Genomic DNA, 18,793 nt, shown 5'->3' on the forward strand with positions numbered 1-18,793 from the left:
TTTTGCGTTTTTTATTCCAAATTCTCTGCCAGAGGCTAGACAGCATGTTTGGTTCTATTGCTCCATAAGCAAGGGTTAGTGCTCTGCCTTTCTGAGCCTGCGTTTACCTAACTGCAACCCAGGGATGGGGACCATATGACCTTCACAGACATTTTTACCCATCCTTAATATTATGATCAAATTATATGTATATAACAACGGAGATGCTTCTGTGTCATTCAGGAAGATGCTAGACCCTGGTGCTGTAGTCAGATGGCCCTAAATTCAGACCCAGGCTCTCACGGATCATATGCGACTGGGCTGGGAACCTCACTGCTCTATTTCTGATGGTGACTAAGGAATAAACAGAGAGAAGCAAGTCTGATAGATGTAAGATGCTGAACACGAGGCAGCCTGTAGGGAGCGCGTAGTATGGCTGCTACAGTTAGTACTGCTGTTTTGGGGAGGATCCGTGAAGAGTATTTAATAAAAGTTCCCTAATGAAGAAATTAAAGAAATATGGAGCATTGTTAAGTCAATAAATTAAGAGCAAAGGGAATTTCTTTTCTCCTCTTGTTATTAGCCTGAGCGTTAGGTATGTAATTCTTAGGTCTAATTGAGCTGGACCACTACTAAAGCAACAACAACAACAAAAATTTAAAAACTACCTCAGAAAATGAATCCAAAGACACTCATTTTATGTTTTATGTTTCTATACATGTGACCTGTCTTTATGTTCACATTTGTGTATATGTGTGTGTTCATTCCAGTACACTGACATTTGGAGAGAGAACAGTTACTATTTTAAATAATCTTATCTCTTAGACACATTAAAGTATAATCTAAAAATGCATTTTCCACGTAAAAAATCTGACAAATGCAAATTAAGAAGTGATAAACGTAGTGCTATTAGGCTGAGATATCACAGCATTATAAATGATTTTATCACAAAGCTATTATTTAAATTGACAAGACTTTCATATATGAAAAATGGTTACTGAATGACTCAGGTTTTGAACTGATTTCAAAATCAGAAGGAATATTAATAAGTATATAGCCAGTTGCCCACAGTCTGAGCAATTCTCAGCTATATACAAAGGTACTAAACTCCGGAAAATTCATTTAAAGTTCCCCATTTGGAATTATACATCAATGTCATTCTAGCTTCACTCTTTGAACAGAATCCCATTTACCTCACTGGGAATTCTACAACAAGTTTATCTTAATTTAACATGCAGTATATATCCCAGTTCATTAAAAACAGCTTCTGAGTTAAAGCATTCATACTGGCTTGAGAATTTGGATTAAATTCAAATTCAAACCAATGTTTTTAATGCAGTAAACTCCAAGGATCTGTAGAAAGCTAGGAAGCCTTCTGGAAAAGATAGAGCCATCTTTGCACATCACAGAGCTGCAGCAGAACACATAAACTAACACAATTACATGTTCCTGCCCCACCGTGCACACGTGCATCCAGGAACCAAGGGGCCTTATCTCCTGATCATCCCTCTGGAGTGTAAACTCAGTGAAGTGATACCAGCTGTGATTCAGCTACAAGGTCAGATGGGCAAGAGGACCACAGGTCAGCATCCTGGATCTCGCTCTTCATTAGAAGCTCTGGGGGACGGAGGTGCCTATGTTCCCCAAATGAGTACTCAGCAGCTGGGTGTCTCCTGCCCTGCTCAAGGCAGGAGCTCCCCAGCCATCCCATGCCCAGCGACTCGGTACCCAGGGTGGGGGGTAAGTATCTGTGGTCCAGGTGAAGGCCTGTCTCCAACGTGACCCAACCACATCTATCCAGACAAACAAAACTCGCTCACAGCAGCTATTTGGACGTATTACTTACTCTCTCTTGTCGTAAGGGTTGGCCCCGAGAAGGAATTCAGGAGCCAGCAGGACCAAAGTCAGTTCCCAGGGGTCAAGTGGGTTTCGTCAGAGATCCAAGGTGGAGATGGACACACAGAGCATTGAAATATGAACAGACTGGGAATCTTCCCTTCCAGGCTCCCCACACTCACAGCTCTTTTCACCTTTTCATGGTCATAAACCTCTATGAGAAATTGATGAAAATTCTATGTCCTTTTGCCCCGAAGTATATATAGACAGTCTCAAAAGTTCTGCACACAGTTGTAGGGTATTCACAGACCTACGGCTCATGGGCCCCCTTGAAGAGCTATACGAAAAATCTGCAGCTTGATACGGAAAGCTGCCCGTGATCTGAGTCCTATAGCCCCTTCAAACCCAACACCATGGTTCCTAAGTCTTTGTCCTCTTTTAGGGTCCAGCTCACCATTTGTTTCAGATGCTGTTCCCACGTCCAGCGTCGGACAATTGGTTATTCCTCTCACAGCTGAAATTATTTGCTGTTTCTTTGGTACGATCATAACAGAAAGTTACAAATGTTACGGCATTTATATGATGTACGTGCCTTTCTTTCCACTAGATGACATTTGTCCCCTGGCTCAATGCCCTCACACAGCATAGACCATCTCCATATACTGACTCACATGAGTGGCTCTAACCCCAAACCCAAAACGAGTGTTGATTGTAGAGATATCAATTCAAACTCGATTTATCTCATGTCTCACCTAAAATGATGATATTCTAATTACTTCTTAAATCTAATTATGTAACTTTCTTATTTTTGCTTCACAATACCTAAGTAACTATTTCAGAATTTGAGAAAGCGGAGAATATTGAAATCACTCTAATTTCATTATTCAAAACCAATAATAACGGGCTTCCCTGATGGCGCAGTGGTTGAGAGTCTGCCTGCCAATGCAGGCGACACGGGTTCGAGCCTTGGTCTGGGAAGATCCCACATGCCGCGGAGCAACTAGGCCCGTGAGCCACAACTACTGAGCCTGCGTGTCTGGAGCCTGTGCTCCGCAACAAGAGAGGCCGCGATAGTGAGAGGCCCGCGCACCGCGATGAAGAGTGGCCCCCGCTTGCCGCAACTGGAGAAAGCCCTCGCACAGAAACAAAGACCCAACACAGCCAAAAATAAAATAAATAAAATAAATAAAGAATTATTAAAAAAACAAAAACAAAAACCAATAATAAGCAGGCCTGTTAAAAGAGTCATATCAGGTCAACGTACACATATAATCCCATCAAACTGTAATGTGGAGTCTGTATCAAAGCTGAGGTCCCCTCCTCAGTGTCGATCCAGTCTACGTCTCTATGGACTGCTCTCAGGTGTATTCCTAAGACTCCCCAGCTAATCATTCCCAGAAAGACCCAAATGGAAATTCCACTTTACTCAGGGTCACTGAGCATTTTTGAGAAAGATCCAACCACATCCTACACCTCTCCCACCCGATGCCCCTCCCAGACCAAATGCCAAGGATGGTGAGGTCTGGAAGGACTGATGGAAGGTCCACTTATACGTAGATTCTCTGCTTTTCTCTCTAGTCTTTAAAAGTGTCAGGAGGACAAATGTGGGGAATTCTTCTGGCGCAGTTCCCTGTTGAATCTGTTGGTGACTCAACAGTGAGTGACCCCAATTGAGTCAACAGCATCTACTGCCCTTCTGGTCTGTGCCAGGTGTTAACCCAGGTGCTGATACAGGTGCTAACACTGGCACCACCAGGGCAGCGATGCATCCATCTGATGGGGTCTCTCTTCTGTCGAGGAAGGGAAGTGGTTCTACCAGATGGAGGTGAAGGGTTTCTATAGCTACCTCTTAGAAAAGCCCTAAAATGTAAAATAAATAAATAAATAAAAAGATTCCCTCTCTGCATCTTCCATTCTCTGCTTACCCTGAACTACCTCTTCACCTTACGAGCCATATTTTACTATAACTGGGAACAACTTTCTGTGAAACAATGGATTCATCATCATCATCATCATCGTTACAACTACTGGTTTATTTGTAGCTATTTATTACAACTGTCACTTTCTCAGATTTTCTTTAGATGCACAACTATCTCCTCATCCTGTATTTCCCCAACACCTGGAATCACAGCTGACAAATATACATTGAATAAAAACACAGAATAATCAACAACTGAGCAAAGAAGTAAACAGCAAAACAAAACACACACGTCACTGAGTCCCTACTAGGTACCAGGCACTATGCTAGCCACTATAATCTTAAAAGTGCCTTGTAATGTGGATACCATATTACCCATTTCGCAGATGAAGACTTCAGCCTCAGTGAAGTTGCACAATTTGTTCAAGGTCTACTTAAAGGGAGAAAGCTGGATTTGTTCCAAAACCTGTTTAGTTCTAATCTTGTACTCCTAATTTATATTCTTTTTCCCCCTTTTCACACATTTTTTTTTTTTTTTTTTTTTTTTTTTTTTTTTTTTTTTTTTTAATTTTTTTTTTTATTTATTTATTTATTTATTTATGGCTGCATTGGGTCTTCGTTTCTGTGCGAGGGCTTTCTCTTGTTGCGGCAAGTGGGGGCCACTCTTCATCGCGGTGCGCGGGCCTCTCACTATTGTGGCCTCTCTTGTTGTAGAGCACAGGCTCCAGACGCACAGGCTCAGTAATTGTGGCTCACGGGCCTAGTTGCTCCGCGGCATGTGGGATCTTCCCAGACCAGGGCTCGAACCCGTGTCCCCTGCATTGGCAGGCAGATTCTCAACCACTGCGCCACCAGGGAAGCCCCACACATTTTTATTCTGTACATTATCATTAGTTTGTTTAATTCACAATTTATTAATTAGTCTGGTAATAGTTAATCTGCCAAAATTGCCATCAATTTCATGAAGAGGTGGAGGAATCATGAACTTGAATAACAGGAAGTGGGTCAGCCCTCAGCACAGTTTTGAACAATTAGTTCCCATCTGCCTTCATCACCACACGTCTAATAGCAAGACACAGAGTTTCACTAAATCAAAGGCCAATGACGCGAAATGTCATGGAAACAATTGATGCCCATGCAGAGTATCTAGAATATAAAATGGAGACAGTTGAAGCCAAGACTTTACTCTGTAGACGTGCATGTGTGTGTAGACACACAACTTAGGAAGTCTTAGGCTGAGAACATCAGGTCCACAGGGAAGCTTCTCAAGAAAGCTCACGCTTCCATCCACGGAGAGAAGCTGGGACGCTGGCTCCTGATTCCTGGCCCAACTCTCCTTCCACTGGACTCAGAGCCTGTATTTCTCCCCAGGAAAGTCGATAACCTTGGATACAAGGCAGGAGTCAAAAAAGGCATGTATTTCAAAAACTATATTTAAGGGCAAAGCCAGTGATTTTTTATCCTATTAGTTAATGAAGTTGTGATGATCAATAATCACATCTGTCGAAGGGCTCACCCTTGCCCATGTTGTATATCCTGCTTTTCTTTCCATTTTTAGTCTCAGAGAAACATGTTCCAGCAAGTCTGAACTCTCCTGATTCCACTCACTCCGCATATATAGTTCAGTAGCTCCCGTGTCCCAGCAGGTCTGAACTCTCCTGACTCCACTCACTCCGTATATATAGTTCAGTAGCTCCCATGTCCCTAATTCTACTCCTTTTAACACAGCCCTCCGCCCCTGCACCTGCACGTCATTTCCCATTTTGCTGAGATGAGGCCCACACAATCTTCAGGAAACAAAACCACCCATGGTCCATGGAGGGTGGAGGCGGGGAAGCTCTGTATTATAGTCAAGAGTGAGCTGAGCTGAAGGGAAGATGGGGCGTCTACGGTGATGTGAGGGGGCATTTCTAACGGGAAACTATAGGAAAAATAAAGAGAAATGGAAAAAAGCCCATCATCTGCAGCAGGTTTGCTGAGTAAGGCCTTTCCTGAGAACTCTCCCCAGCCAGGAAAACATGAGCTCTAACGATCCCTTCCCTACACGTCATCTCACAAGAGCCCCTCAAGAATCCCATGAAGACAGAACCACGGCTAGCTCAACATTTTTAGAAAATGAGTCATACATCTAGTTTGCGTTTTTGGTTCCAAGATCACTGATCTGCCCATGACACCACAGCAATTGTCCTATTTTTAAAACACGGTGTCCCTTGCAAGCATTTTGCCAACCTGTAAGTCCATACCCTGAGTTCTGCGTCATCTGATCACAAGATCGGTTGGGGGAGGACACAGTAATTCTATGTTGGGAAGTTTACCTCCAAGGTTATTCTACAGTGATAAGACGCTGTAAAAATCTCAATAATTTGTTATTCATAACACTGGTAATGAGATGTAACAATCAGAGAGAAAAGCAAAATTATGAATACATATCATTAATAACAACAAGGGATTCAGCAAGAAGGCTTTCTCATCTCTGTCAGTCACTTAAAAGACAAGCAATACCTTAAACCCAGCCAAACCTGTAAACACAAACCCTGGGCAAGTATTGGAGAAAGGTCAAACCAAAGGCTTCACATCATCTCCTCTGTGAAACGCTGATGACAGACGCTCTGGCCCCATGATGGACGGTCTTTCCAGCACATTCTCAGAGCTCAAAGAACTCTATCCGGGCTGGAACACCCTCCAGCTTTTCTTCCTGGCACCCAGTACAGAGTCTTGGGACTCACTGAATGCTTGTGAAATGCAGGCAGGAAAATGAAGAAAATTCAGGAGAAAGGCAGGAATGAAGTCGCAAACACAGTCAGGAGAGAGAAGGGCAGACAGAGGAGTGGGAGCATGGGCAGTTGTCCAGAAGTCTTTGATTACATCCAAATCAGGAGCCCTGCTGCTCAATCAGGCCTTTCCCTTGCCTCTGTCTACCTCTAAGACTTGTCTCACTGATAGTCAGGGCCTTGCTGCTGCCCTGTGGATCCACGGGAGAAAGTGGATTTACAGGGCTGGTGGCACCGGGACGGCCACTGTGCCATGAAGCCAACTCTGCCCGAAGGTCCAAGGCACAGAAACGCTTCTTTGTCTTTGAAAGTGTCTTGGTACTCGCCACGTCAGAATGAAACTCCCAAAAGGATTCTCATAACGTTTGCCAGAGTACAGCATAAAACTCAGGGTCAGAAAATTACAGGAAAAGAGGTAGTAAGAGGAGATCATTTAACCTCTGCATGGACATTTCATTCTCAGGAAATAGAAGCACTCCACTTCTTTGTGTTCCCAGAGCTTAAGAAGATGGAAAGAATTCTCTCACGGATACTGATTTACATCAATCAAAAGACAGCCTAAATTTTGGGTATTTTAGGCACGGACCCTGAGGTGACATGAATGATATTCAAAATTTAAAACAAAGTTCTTGCTTTCAAGGTGGCGACATTCTAACATGGAAAACAAATATCAGAGCCTGTCTTTATGCTAAATTTCTCTCTTTATCCATTTTTTCCAATATTATAAAGGAGTTTATTATGAATTACTAGAAATAGTAATTTGGCGCTTCTCAACATTCCACTGCATATATTCTGTGTGTGCTTTCACCTCCCAAATATGCTTCAGAATGCAACAAATAGGCATAAGTTTAGCGGCAAGAAAATAGACAGTACTTTACCTACACGTTGGAAACCTGAAACCTGATATTTAAATTATCTGGTGACCAGAAACATAGAATATTTATTTATTCCTTGAGCAAATTAATGAGGTAAAATTGTTTCAGTGCCAGCTGAATGCCTGAATCTCAGATATTGGATAATCTAAAAAAAATTAGAAATTTGCAAATTAGGGTTCTTTGTGCATTTTATGTCATTCGGCATAAATGCATAATTGTGACAGAGTCTCAGACACCAGATGGTATGTGCAATTCATCCCCTTTTCACTCTATTTTACCATATTTAATAGCTGTAGCTTCACCTCTGAGCGAAGCTTACATAACTGCCTTTGTTGGCAATAAGACCAGATATACTAATGATTAGCTTTATGCATTTGGTTCAGAAATACGCAACTGGGCACTTTGGGATGTAAAGATGAAGTGACACAGCTCCTGTGCTCAGAGTGCCTACAAATCAGCACTCAGCTCCAAGTCTGGTACAGACTGTGCTCCAACAGGTATCCCTGGAGAAAAAAGAATGGGAGGAAGGCTACCAGGAAACACAACGAGGCATGGAAGATCCCAGAGGGTGAGTGCCCATGGATGACGGAGAGGACCCAGAACCCTGCATCACGGAGATGGAGCTCGAGCTGGTCCTTGAAGGCTTTTCTAGACTTTTCTATGTTTAATACAAATACATTGCAAGTCTCCTCTCCCCCCTGTACATGCAAAACTAACCTCTGCTGAGATAACAAATGCCAACCACACCTTGCGTGTCCCTTGATCCCCCTCTCTCTGCTCATCACACACACACACACACACACACGGTCCCCACCAGCCCTCCTCCAACCTCTGTCCATCACAAATCCTTCAGTGTCCAAGTGCACTCTTGGAGCCCTCCGTTAGGATGTGGCAACCAGAATCCAGAGGGTGCATGAGTTACTCGTGGCTACATGAGGTGGGAAAGGCAAGATGGGGCAAGTTTATGGCAGATTTTGAATGTGGAGTTCATCCTATAGATGACAGGGAACATTGACACCATTTGAGGAAGGAAATGATACCGTCTGACCTATAATTCAGGAATAGATATTTATCTGCCTCAGGCTATAAAGACTCGAGGGGCTGGAAGGTGGGCTCGCTGAGCTTTGGGGGCCCTGGGAAGGGAAGGCAGAGATGCTCCACCGAGACAATGTGGTCCAGAGGAATCTCTTTTCGTCCTGAAGCCAAGTGGGTTCTGGATTTCTGCAAATATTTCCAATAAAAGCTCAGATTGTTTGGGCAAGAACTTGCTGTGGCCACAGAGCCACAGTATAAAAGGACTGAGGTTGAGCAGAGAACTAAACCTTAGCCTTGGCAAGAACTCCCTTCAGCCGTCAGTAGACAGGGTTCCCAGCAGGGATGCCGGGGGGGGGGGGAAAGGAAACACCTAGGAGCTCATCTCTCTCCCTGGGGAACCAGCTTCCTCCTGCAAGATTCTGAGTGCGTACTGAGATTAGCGAGTCTCCCATCAGAATTTTGAATTTGTCAGTTTCTCATTGTAATCCTATTTTTCTTTTCTGTCGTTTTTTTTTTTTTTTTGCATATTTTCAGTCTATTCTAAAGTAATGATTGTTTTGGCTTCTTAGAGCAGTATCCTTTTATCATTAAATAATGATTTTATTTATCTGAAAAAATACTTGAGTCACTTCTCTCGTATTTTGTGTTATCTGAGCCTTTTCCCTTCTCTCTCTCCCTCTTTCCCCTTCTAATGAGATTTCTGTTGCACATGTGGCATCTTCCTTACTCCCTTCAATTTTCTCAGTAATCTTTAGACATGACTCTAACGCCAATGCCATCTAACATCAATTTTGATGACAGTAAGCCTCTGTCGTCACTGTAGCTTGTATATTCTCTTTGGCTATATTTAAGATCATTTGTTTGTCTCTCATATTCTTTTTTTTTAAATTTGTTTATTTTTATTTATTTTTTTGGCTGCATTGGGTCTTCGTTGCTGCGCGCGGGCTTTCTCTAGTTGTGGCGAGTGGGGGCTGCTCTTCATTGAGGTGCGAGGGCTTCTCATTGTGGTGGCTTCTCCTGTTGCGGAGCACGGGCTCTAGGCACGTGGGCTTCAGTAGTTGTGGCTCACAGGCTCAGTAGTTGTGGCTTGCGGGCTCTAGAGCGAAGGCTCAGTAGTTGTGGTGCACGGGCTTAGTTGCCCCGTGGCATGTGGGATCTTCCTGGACCAGGGCTTGAACCCATGTCCCCTGCATTGGCAGGCGGATCCCCAACCACTGAGCCACCAGGGAAGCCCTGTTTCTCATACTCTGAAGTTTCACTTTGTAAGATATGAATGTGCTTTATTTATTGGCTTCAGTATTGGTGGTCTGTAGATCAAGGGGCACAGCCCATTGCTTCAGTTCTGGAAAAATCTCAGCCTTTCCTCCTTTGAGCAATGTCTCCTTTCTCTCCATAGTATCTTTTATATGCTTATGCAAAACTCTAGGTAATATCCTCATATTGTTTTTCTAGTTTGCTCATTCTCTTTTCAGCTCTGTCAAATCCACTTATAACACACGGACACAGTAGCGAATTTAAATGACATTTCTTATTTCTAGGTACACAGTTTTTTAATCCGTCTTTGTTTTCATGCCAGATAGTTGTTTTATTATGGTTTCTTTTCCTTTTGAAAATCTCTTTAGTAATTTTAAGCCTACCCAACGTCTCTGCAAGTCTGTTGATTCTCATCCTTCCATCATGTTTTCTCACCCCCAAAGTTTCTTTACAGGGGTTATGTTTTACTGTATGTTTATCTAAAGTGGGGGTTATTTTTTAAGTGGAGGAGTAGCCCCTGGAGCCCTGTTTTGTCAAAGATCCTGGAGATAATTTGTGATTTAGATTCTGCCGCAGCCATCAGGTTTGGACAGAATCCTAAATGCTTCTGCTTCTGGAACAACATTCACATTAATTTCACCACATGGTCCTTCAGACACAGGTGGTAGAAATTCAGATTTCACGTCCGTGCCTGGAGTGTGTGTACCCTGGTAACCATATTCTACCCATGATCCTGGTAATGTGATAAGCTTCCTTTATACTTTCATGGGTCAGTGTTTTCCAGTCCTTCTCTCACACATGGGGAAACTCGCTGAGATTCCGGGTTTCATTCCCAGGGCTCAGTTCCAGCTTCCCCGCCAGCCTCGCACCACTGGTGCAGCCAGTGTCCCTCATCTGCCTGAGCGTCAGCGCTCTGCCCACCCCCGCGCCCTTCTGGGTTCACTTCTCAGGGGCCAATGTCCCTTGACTCATGCCTACCCTCAGGTTTAAAATCCTTTCCTAATTCTTGGCACCTAAGCGATTCCCTCTCTTTCTTTCATTCAAGTTCAACTATGTGCTGAAAGCAAATGTTGATAAAATCATGCAGCGATTTTATGTGTGTAGTAGGGCCGGGACAGTCTTCCATGCTTTCTGATGTCCCCCATCATAAACTTTTATGAGGAACAGTATTTTCTGTCTTACCCTAGGCAATATCTTCTGATTTCCGCTATAACACAAACCATTTTAAGGTCCTAGAAGACAGATTGGCTGGAGCAGAGTTCTGTTCTCTCTCAAAAATTAGTTGAATTCTTTAGTTCCTAAGCAACACTAATTTTTTTTTCTAGAGCGCCTGGCACATGGGGAGAACTTAATAAGTGGTGGTTATCTTCCACTAACCATCCAAGAAGAGCAATCAGAAAAAATGATGTTTATCCAAAGCATACAATTAAAAAGGTATGATCTTAAAACAAGAGAGGCACGAGCTGTATTTGAGAATTAATGCCCCCGTTTCCATGGACGGGGGTGAGAGCTAGGAGGAGGGATGGAAATGCTTGTCTCTAAACCCTTTGATGCCCAGTTTTCTAAAAGCAACCCTATTATTTTCCCTAATTGTTGAGGGGCCTTAAAATCTCAGGATGACACATTCTCAATTAAGGTACAAAAAATAGTGTGGAAATTTCCACTGTTTAGAGTCACTTGCAGGGAAAATCTTGATTATTTGTATTAAAAAAAAATCAAGAACATAACACTATAAATAGCGGGGGAAGTTCTCCTTTTCTCAACTGATGGGTTATGAAGAAAGAAGAGGTATTTGGGACTCATTCTATCTGTAGTAAAATACAAGAGTCTGTATGTCTGTCCAAAATTCCAAGAACAGTATGCAATTTAAAAACAACATGATCAAAGTAAAAAAAAAAATTCAGATTCAGAAAGAAAATCCCTCACTTTAAACTTTTCGAGATTTTCTTTTCTTAACCTTACATTTGTTTTTGGACTGGTATTTCTACAAATAAGATTTCCCCAATGATCCAATGTACATTTATGCTACCACAAATGGTCCACTGCTTTGAAGTTATAATCTTAAGGCCTCTATCACTGAAAAATCTTCCATTCTAAAATCCATCCTAACATTTTTGTAGCACATTCCTTCATGCCAAATTTATATCATAATAGCCTATTTTATTTCTTAGTTTTAATTGGGTTAAATAACATAAATGTAAGACATTGTTATTACATTATAGTAGATTTCAAATAAGTTCTCCTCAATCCCGCCCAGGCATCAGGATCTGTCTTCCCACATCAGAAAATCTATTAGGTAGGAGGGCAGGTTGAACCACAAAAGTGTAAACAAATAGACAAATGCATGAACGGACATCTGTGGTCCCACCAAATGTCCATAATTTTCCTTGTGGTCTTGTTAAAAAGCAAGGGGTATCACGTATCTGTCAGTAAAGTTTGGAAAGGATCATATACCCTTAAATTATCTTCCTATATTAAAGTGATGGATTATAGCATACAAAACCTTCAGAGATACTTTCAATGTCACGAAGATCTGAGAAGGTGACCTTCTTGCTATATAACATCCAGTTACTTCCAAGGTCTAAACGATAACAGGAACCACTAGGGAAATGATACAAATGGAGACAGTCTTACTGTTAAATTATTATAGAAAATTATTTTAACAAATGAGATGGCTCTGAGTAAATTTTAAGCTTTTTTTGGTTTTGTTTTGGAATGGGTCCCCATCCCAGGGAACCACTGTGGTCACTGTTCCCTTGCAAATGCCTAGATGAATCTGAGTCACTAAATGACCCCCCCCCACTTTTCACGTCCCCTCTCTTGCAAGCATTCAGAGTTGAGTGGTCCGTATATTCTGAGTAGAAAGAAAGATACCAGTAAATAACAATAAATCCCATTAAACATTCTCATAAAAACATAGTCATCCAAATTTCAGAAACCTTGCAATGTAGAAAGTGTAAGCAATACAGAAATTGTGATCTACGTTTTATATACAATTAAACTTTTATGTTCTCTGGAAAACAGGCCACAGCAGTGCAGGGATCCACAATCTCAGAATTCTGAGGTCTCCAGCCTCCCGTAAACTTGGTTCCTAGTCTCACTAGCTTCACAGATATTATCATCTGAGACAATGTTAATTATTCAATCTGGATCCAAAGAACCAGCTCTCTCCCAGAGAACCAATCATTAAAATGCAAATAGGTGTTTCCCACTTCACTGGTTTAGCAGTGAAACGCTGTTCACAGCCTTCTGACAAGAAAGAGGAGCTCAGTCAGTTGATGCCTTAACCTTCTGGGTGTGATGAGCGTGGGCCGCCTGGATCTAAGCTGTACATCCTGTCGCCAGCCTCCAGCTCTGATCCTCCCTGGGCAGGGGGCTTACGAGGGAACTGATTGAAGCTGCCGGAGAAATTACTGAACAAAAAAGCTGATTTCAGATTCCGCTCACTGCACCCAGCCAGCCCTCACTTAGACTAATTACTTAAATGATTTAAAAATGTATGAATATTCATATGATCGTGCTTTTCAGAAAATAAAGCACAGCTGAGGCTGTGCCATCAAGCCTTTCCTGCTCTCTGAGTTGCAGCCACCCACTTGCATGTCTGAAACCCTGAAATGGCTGCAGAGAATCAGATTGTGCTGTGGGGGGGGAAGGGGACCCGCAGGGGGTCCAGCCACGGCCCCCCAGCTACCCAGCCGCAGCCCGAGACACCCCACCCCCCACCCCGACCTTCGGGGCTCCGGCTGGACGGCTGGGGTCATTCTCACATGGAGTCAAGCTAGACTCTGACTAAACGTTCACAAGTCCATCTGCCCCAGAACAAGAACAAACGCGTCCCCCGCTTCCCCGGACAGTTCCCCCTCTGCTGGGCTGACGGCTTTCGGGACGTGGACCTTAGACCAGAGCAGATGGAAGCAGCCCCGGGCTTGTCCGAGTCGGGCCGGCCCTGGTGTGAGCGCAGGGCTGGGGCCTCAGCCTGGACCTGGGTCCCGCCTCGCCGGGCTGCAGGCCCGCCGGGGGCTCGTCCGCTCCGGAGCCAGCCCGCCGCCCTGGGCGTCCGCGGACACGGACCGACGCCCCCGAGCCTGGACGCCCGGGGACGCACGTGCCTACCTCCGCCCCTCGCCCCTCGCGCGCGCCGGGCTCCGCTGACCCGGGGACTGCGCTCTGCCCGCCCGCCCGCCGCCGAGCACATGCCCGCAGAACACGGCCGGCCGCTCGCGGAAACACGGAGACGGACACACAGCACGGTTTGCAGCCGCCAACACGTACGAGAATTTCATGTTTCACGACTTTTGTAGGGTACATAGCACGCTGACCACGTTCCACGAAAGGTGTGGGGAAGGGCAAGGAGATTAGACGGGAGGCCAGGGCGGGGGGCATGGCCAGGGCGGGGGGCATGGCCAGCGTGGGGCGACAGAGAAAACCTGCGACAATGAGACAGCGCACAGGACACGGTGGAGAACTCCATCAGTCCCCCCGCGACACCCACAGCTCCCCACAAAACCCCGAGACACCGCATGACACCCACAATCCCCACGACCCCCGGCATCTGCGCGGTTCCCACATCACCAGGCAGCGCAGCTCAGCTGAAACCCGCTCTCGACCGTCATCCTGGAGCAGCTGCCCCGAGGACCATAAAACCCACGCGTCTTTCGACCCTGGAAACACCAGGGGCCCAAAGTTCATGTTTCCATGACAGTGAAGCTTAAGACTTTACAATATGAGCAATCGTTGCCATAGCTATCATTATATAGTCCTTAAACAACACGGGAAGAATTCCAAACTTAGCCCTAGCATCTCAATTAACCCAAAACCGAGGAAATACAGTGTTTGATGGAATTTCCAAGTTAACACTAGGTTCACTTTTTTTTTCGACTTGTGGGCAGACACCTTCCTGGCGGCGTGATCGCGTGCATGTACGGAAGCCCCGGGGTGGGGGGGGGCACTCCACACCTGCTGCCCGGGGCTGGCTGCCTGACCCCACCCCCTCGGCTTCCGCCCCTGACAACAAGGAGGAAGGAAGAGTTTCCAGAAGTCTCATTGCACGTGAGGCCCGTCAGCGCCACCGGCTCATTTCTTTAAAGCCAATTCATATGTATTTCTAATATTGGCATTTAGAAAACGAACTGAAATTTCTAAAGCCAAACCGAAAGGGTTGCAATTTGGGTGTGATGCCAATTTTCCTTTAGAGATGAGCACCTCCTGCCCAAAGCTCATCCCGCGCTCGGTTCTGATTCTTTTACTCACTTGTTCCATCAAACACCACACAGAACGTGCTTTGGATTTGTAACCCGCCTCTGACAGGCTCCGCAGCGTCTGTCACAGCACAGGCCATGCCCACCTGAGGCAGGTGTGACGAGGGACAGGCACTCACCTTCCGGCTCCCCGCAGAGGGTACACTGGGACTCTGCAAACAGAACAGACAGAGAGACGGTTACTCCCGGGCTCTGCCACTGAGTTAGAGGCTCTGCTGCCGCCTGCCAGGCAGACGGTGCGATCCGGCCGCCCCGGCAAGACGGCCGGCTCTGCCTTTGCACCTCAGCAGATCCTGTTGTAAAGAAACTGCTCTTGCAAATGTTTTACATGATACAGTTTTTCAAAAATGACAATAACTCTTTGTCCTATGCATCTGCACACATTATATACATGTTGACAGCTGTACGTGACTCAGATTACTTAGCTGAAATAATAACGATGTATTTTATCACTTAATTTTAATATTGAAAACTTTGATTACGACTCTGTTAGATCTCTCAAGCATAAATAATTATGAGCAAAAGTACAGTACTGTATTTCAGTAGAAACACTAAAACGGACAAATACTGAGTCCTCACAAAACAGGCCCATGACTCAGTACCAGGCTCTGCAGGAGGGACGCACCCCGGGACCCACAGGGAACAAGGGGCCGCAGGCTGCACCTTTGCGGGAGCCCGGGCACCTGTGAGCATGGTGGACGCAGGGCCGCCAGGCTTTCCCACCAGAAACTGGAAAGAGGCGCTTCCTTTTCCCGGGAAGAGTCAGAAAGAGCCACAGAGTCAGGAAAGCCAAGACAGCTGTACACAAGAGCTCCTAGCCCTGAGGGTCTCCCCCCTGCCCTGCCCTCCAAAACCGAGGCCCGGGGGAGCCCTGCAGTGCAAAGGTATCCGCCCCCCTTCCCAAGCAGAGGCCGACGAGGCACCGTGAAGGAGCCCACCCCAGTCTGCTTCACCACGAGCTCCCAAACTCGCCTCTGGGTGCTGCACACACACTCCAGCGGCCCCACGTGGGCAGGGGCCTCGACGCTGCCTGCGTTTAGGGGCGCGCCCGAGGCCTGATGGGCTCCTGTCACGGTGACGAACTCCTCCTGGGGCCTTGGGAGACAGGTCTGCCTGCAGGGAGAGGTCACTGCTGGGGCCTCGGCCTTCGTGAAGCAGATCACGGAGCGAGGATGGGGCGGGGGAGGGGCGGCCACAGGCCAGAGTGTGGCCCTGAGCTCAGAGTGGGCACTTGGGGGACCGGACTTCACACCCAGCCCCACCCTCGGCCTCGACCACCCTCTGCCCCACTGTCCTGTATGGCAGCAAAACTCAACACCAGGCTGTTTACCCTGGATGAGAATTGTGGAATGATAACCGAATTTGCATCAAAATTGACCCCGAAATTCAAGACCTTCTCAGTAGATTTCATCTCCATCATGGGCTATATATGTTATATACGTTCAAAACTACACAGCAAGTTCAAAACACAGTAGTGGCCCGATGCTGATGATGACTCAGTAACTGACACCCTCAGGGAATTCAAATTCTGTGAATCAAAGATCATTCAAAAGCCTTGGGAGAAAAGTATTAGTTGAGCCAGTGGCATATGAACTTCTCTAGAACACAAGTCTTAAGCAAATGTCATTTCAAATTCAATTATTAATGCATCTAGGCCTTAGCCTTTAAAAAAATCATTTCCAGCAAGATCATAAGTGAGACTCTGTCATCTGTGTGTTATAAGCCCAGGACACAAAGCAACTGACCTGTCACTGCACGTCTGACAGCGTTCTTCTCCTAAAGGTCTGTCCCGGCCTTCTGCCATGAACTACGGGAATTAGTAACGAGATGCGGTGAGGGTCCCTGGCTCTTTCCGGCAAACGCATCCTGGGGGCAGTCACCTCTGAGTCGGAGTAAACAGCTCCAGAGCTCCCGACGCCCCATGAGCTGGAAGGAACGGGCGGATGCTGGGAGCTCCCAGCCGGCGTGAGGGCAGGGGCGCTGGGTCAGGGCCGACCCCTCATTACACGGGTCGTGATCTCCAGACGTTATCATCTCACAATCAGAAACACACACCAGAATAACAACTGACACCCAGACAGTGACCCACGCAGACGGCGGGCCGCGGACCTCACTGCAATGACACTCCGAATTCCAACACTCCCTCTCCAGGCGCCTCAGGGGCACGGCCCTGGGCCTCCCCCAGGTGCACCCTCTACCTGGTGTCCACAACGCAGAGACAGCAGGCCCACCGCCGCTGGGGATTCACCGGCAACCAGACACACAGAGCAGAAATGCACACAACCCAGTGTGAGCACACGCTAAGACCCCGTGCTGTCCGAGATATCCTGCCCAAGGTTTGCCGAGAAGTAGCTGTTTGAGGTGCACAGGTATCTCCCAAGCGGCAGCAGGAGAGGCTTCGGAAGCAGGGAGAGGTCCAGACACAGGGGCATCTCCTCTCCTAAGGGCGGCAGGTCCGAGGATCTGACCAAACCCTGGCGCAGGGCCATCGGCACGCACAACTCCAGTGTGAGAAACGCTGACGCTCCCAGAAATAAGAAAGCCCACTGAGTTAACACGCCCCTTAAATTCCCTTTCATCCATAAGGACATTCTGAGCCCCAGTTACATCCCCGCCTGTCCTGGGTCCTGTGGTACAAACAGGGGGAGGTACATTCCTCACTGAGAAGTTTTGCAGTTAGAGGAAAAGGAGGCCTTTCAGAGGCTGGTTGTAGTTCAATGTTACAGCGGCTGGAAGGGCCCTGTGGGTAACAAAGCAGCAGCAGAGAGGAGGGGAAACCGCGGGCTGAGCTGCAGGAAGCTTCCCAGGGAGCGCTTGAGGGGGTGGAGTCACAGCATTGGGGGTTTCGCTGGGCGGGGGGGACACAGAGGTATGAGGCCCAGGCCACCAGGCCCGCACGTGGGGAGTCCCAGGGGAGGCGGGCTGCATTAGAGGGAGCGGGACGCTCAGGGCTCACGTCACGGCGAAGCGTGGGCTCAGGTGAGGGGGGCGTGAGGCCTATGGGGGCCATTTCTCCCAAACACTGAGGGGCCATCAGCACCCGTCTGCAATGTTGGGATATCCCCTCCTTCCTGGAGCTCAGTTTGCAGCAGGAGGAACCATGGCAGAGATAAACAGGACTCACCTGTCCCAAACCACAAAGCATCTTAACCAGAGGTGGCCATTGGGAGGGGAGGGCATGGGGGGGGGAGGGGGAGGATGGTCCTGGGACGAAGGAAGGATGGAGGGGCGGCCAGTAACTCAGCGCCAGGCGACGTGGCTGAGGGGACACAGCCTGGAGCCCTGACCCACTTGCTTACGTGACCTAAGACCCTGGGGGTCCCTAGGCAGCGGATGGGGCTTCACTTCCCTCGTGATTCACTGTAAAAGTAACTATTTCACAGGCTAATGAGGAGGGAGGACCAGCCACCCAGACCAGGGCTGCCCCCCACCCCATCGGGGCCGCGTGGCCTGTGAAGGCGCTAACCCCTCCAGCCTTGGTTTCTGCATCTGGTTCTCATCTAAAAGGTGCCTCTCGCTGCTGCTGCTTCTGCCAAGTGTACTGAACACATGCGGAGCCTGGCGCTGAGCAGGGCTCGGTCAGTGACGGTCCTGGTCCCTGTGCTTCCAGGACGGGGAACCGCTCCTGCCTTGCCGTCCTCGGACACTTCCCCAAGCCCTGCACCAGCCTGACCACACCCCTGGAGCCCCACAGCAGGAAAGGCGCGCCCCCCCGTGCAGCTGGCAGGATCTGATTCACGTTATCACCTTCTTCCCCGAGGAGCACCCATGAAAAGATAGTCTCCGTGTAGGAGGGAATTAAACGTGATGTATTGTGCATTCATCATCGTTACTGCAGAGTCTCATTTAAATTAGGAGAAGACTACA

At 47.0% G+C, this 18,793-nt stretch overlaps 1 protein-coding gene across 9 annotated transcripts in view; it reads right to left on the bottom strand.

Moving 5' to 3' along the window:
* Nucleotides 1–18,793, bottom strand: part of DLGAP2 (DLG associated protein 2) — a 726,244-nt gene that overhangs the window by 308,952 nt on the left and 398,499 nt on the right. For 7 of the 9 annotated variants that reach the window (XM_059909837.1, XM_059909832.1, XM_059909834.1 and 4 more), the window contains one exon: nucleotides 15,046–15,078. Coding sequence is in view for 6 of the 9 variants with exons in the window: in XM_059909832.1 (XP_059765815.1) it covers nucleotides 15,046–15,078 (33 nt within the window). In the remaining 3 variants the exon portion in view is untranslated. The other 2 variants (XM_059909839.1, XM_059909838.1) reach the window with 2 other exon arrangements.

This window comes from Balaenoptera ricei, chromosome 21 (assembly GCF_028023285.1).
Source record: "Balaenoptera ricei isolate mBalRic1 chromosome 21, mBalRic1.hap2, whole genome shotgun sequence".
Taxonomy (NCBI): Eukaryota; Metazoa; Chordata; class Mammalia; order Artiodactyla; family Balaenopteridae; genus Balaenoptera; species Balaenoptera ricei.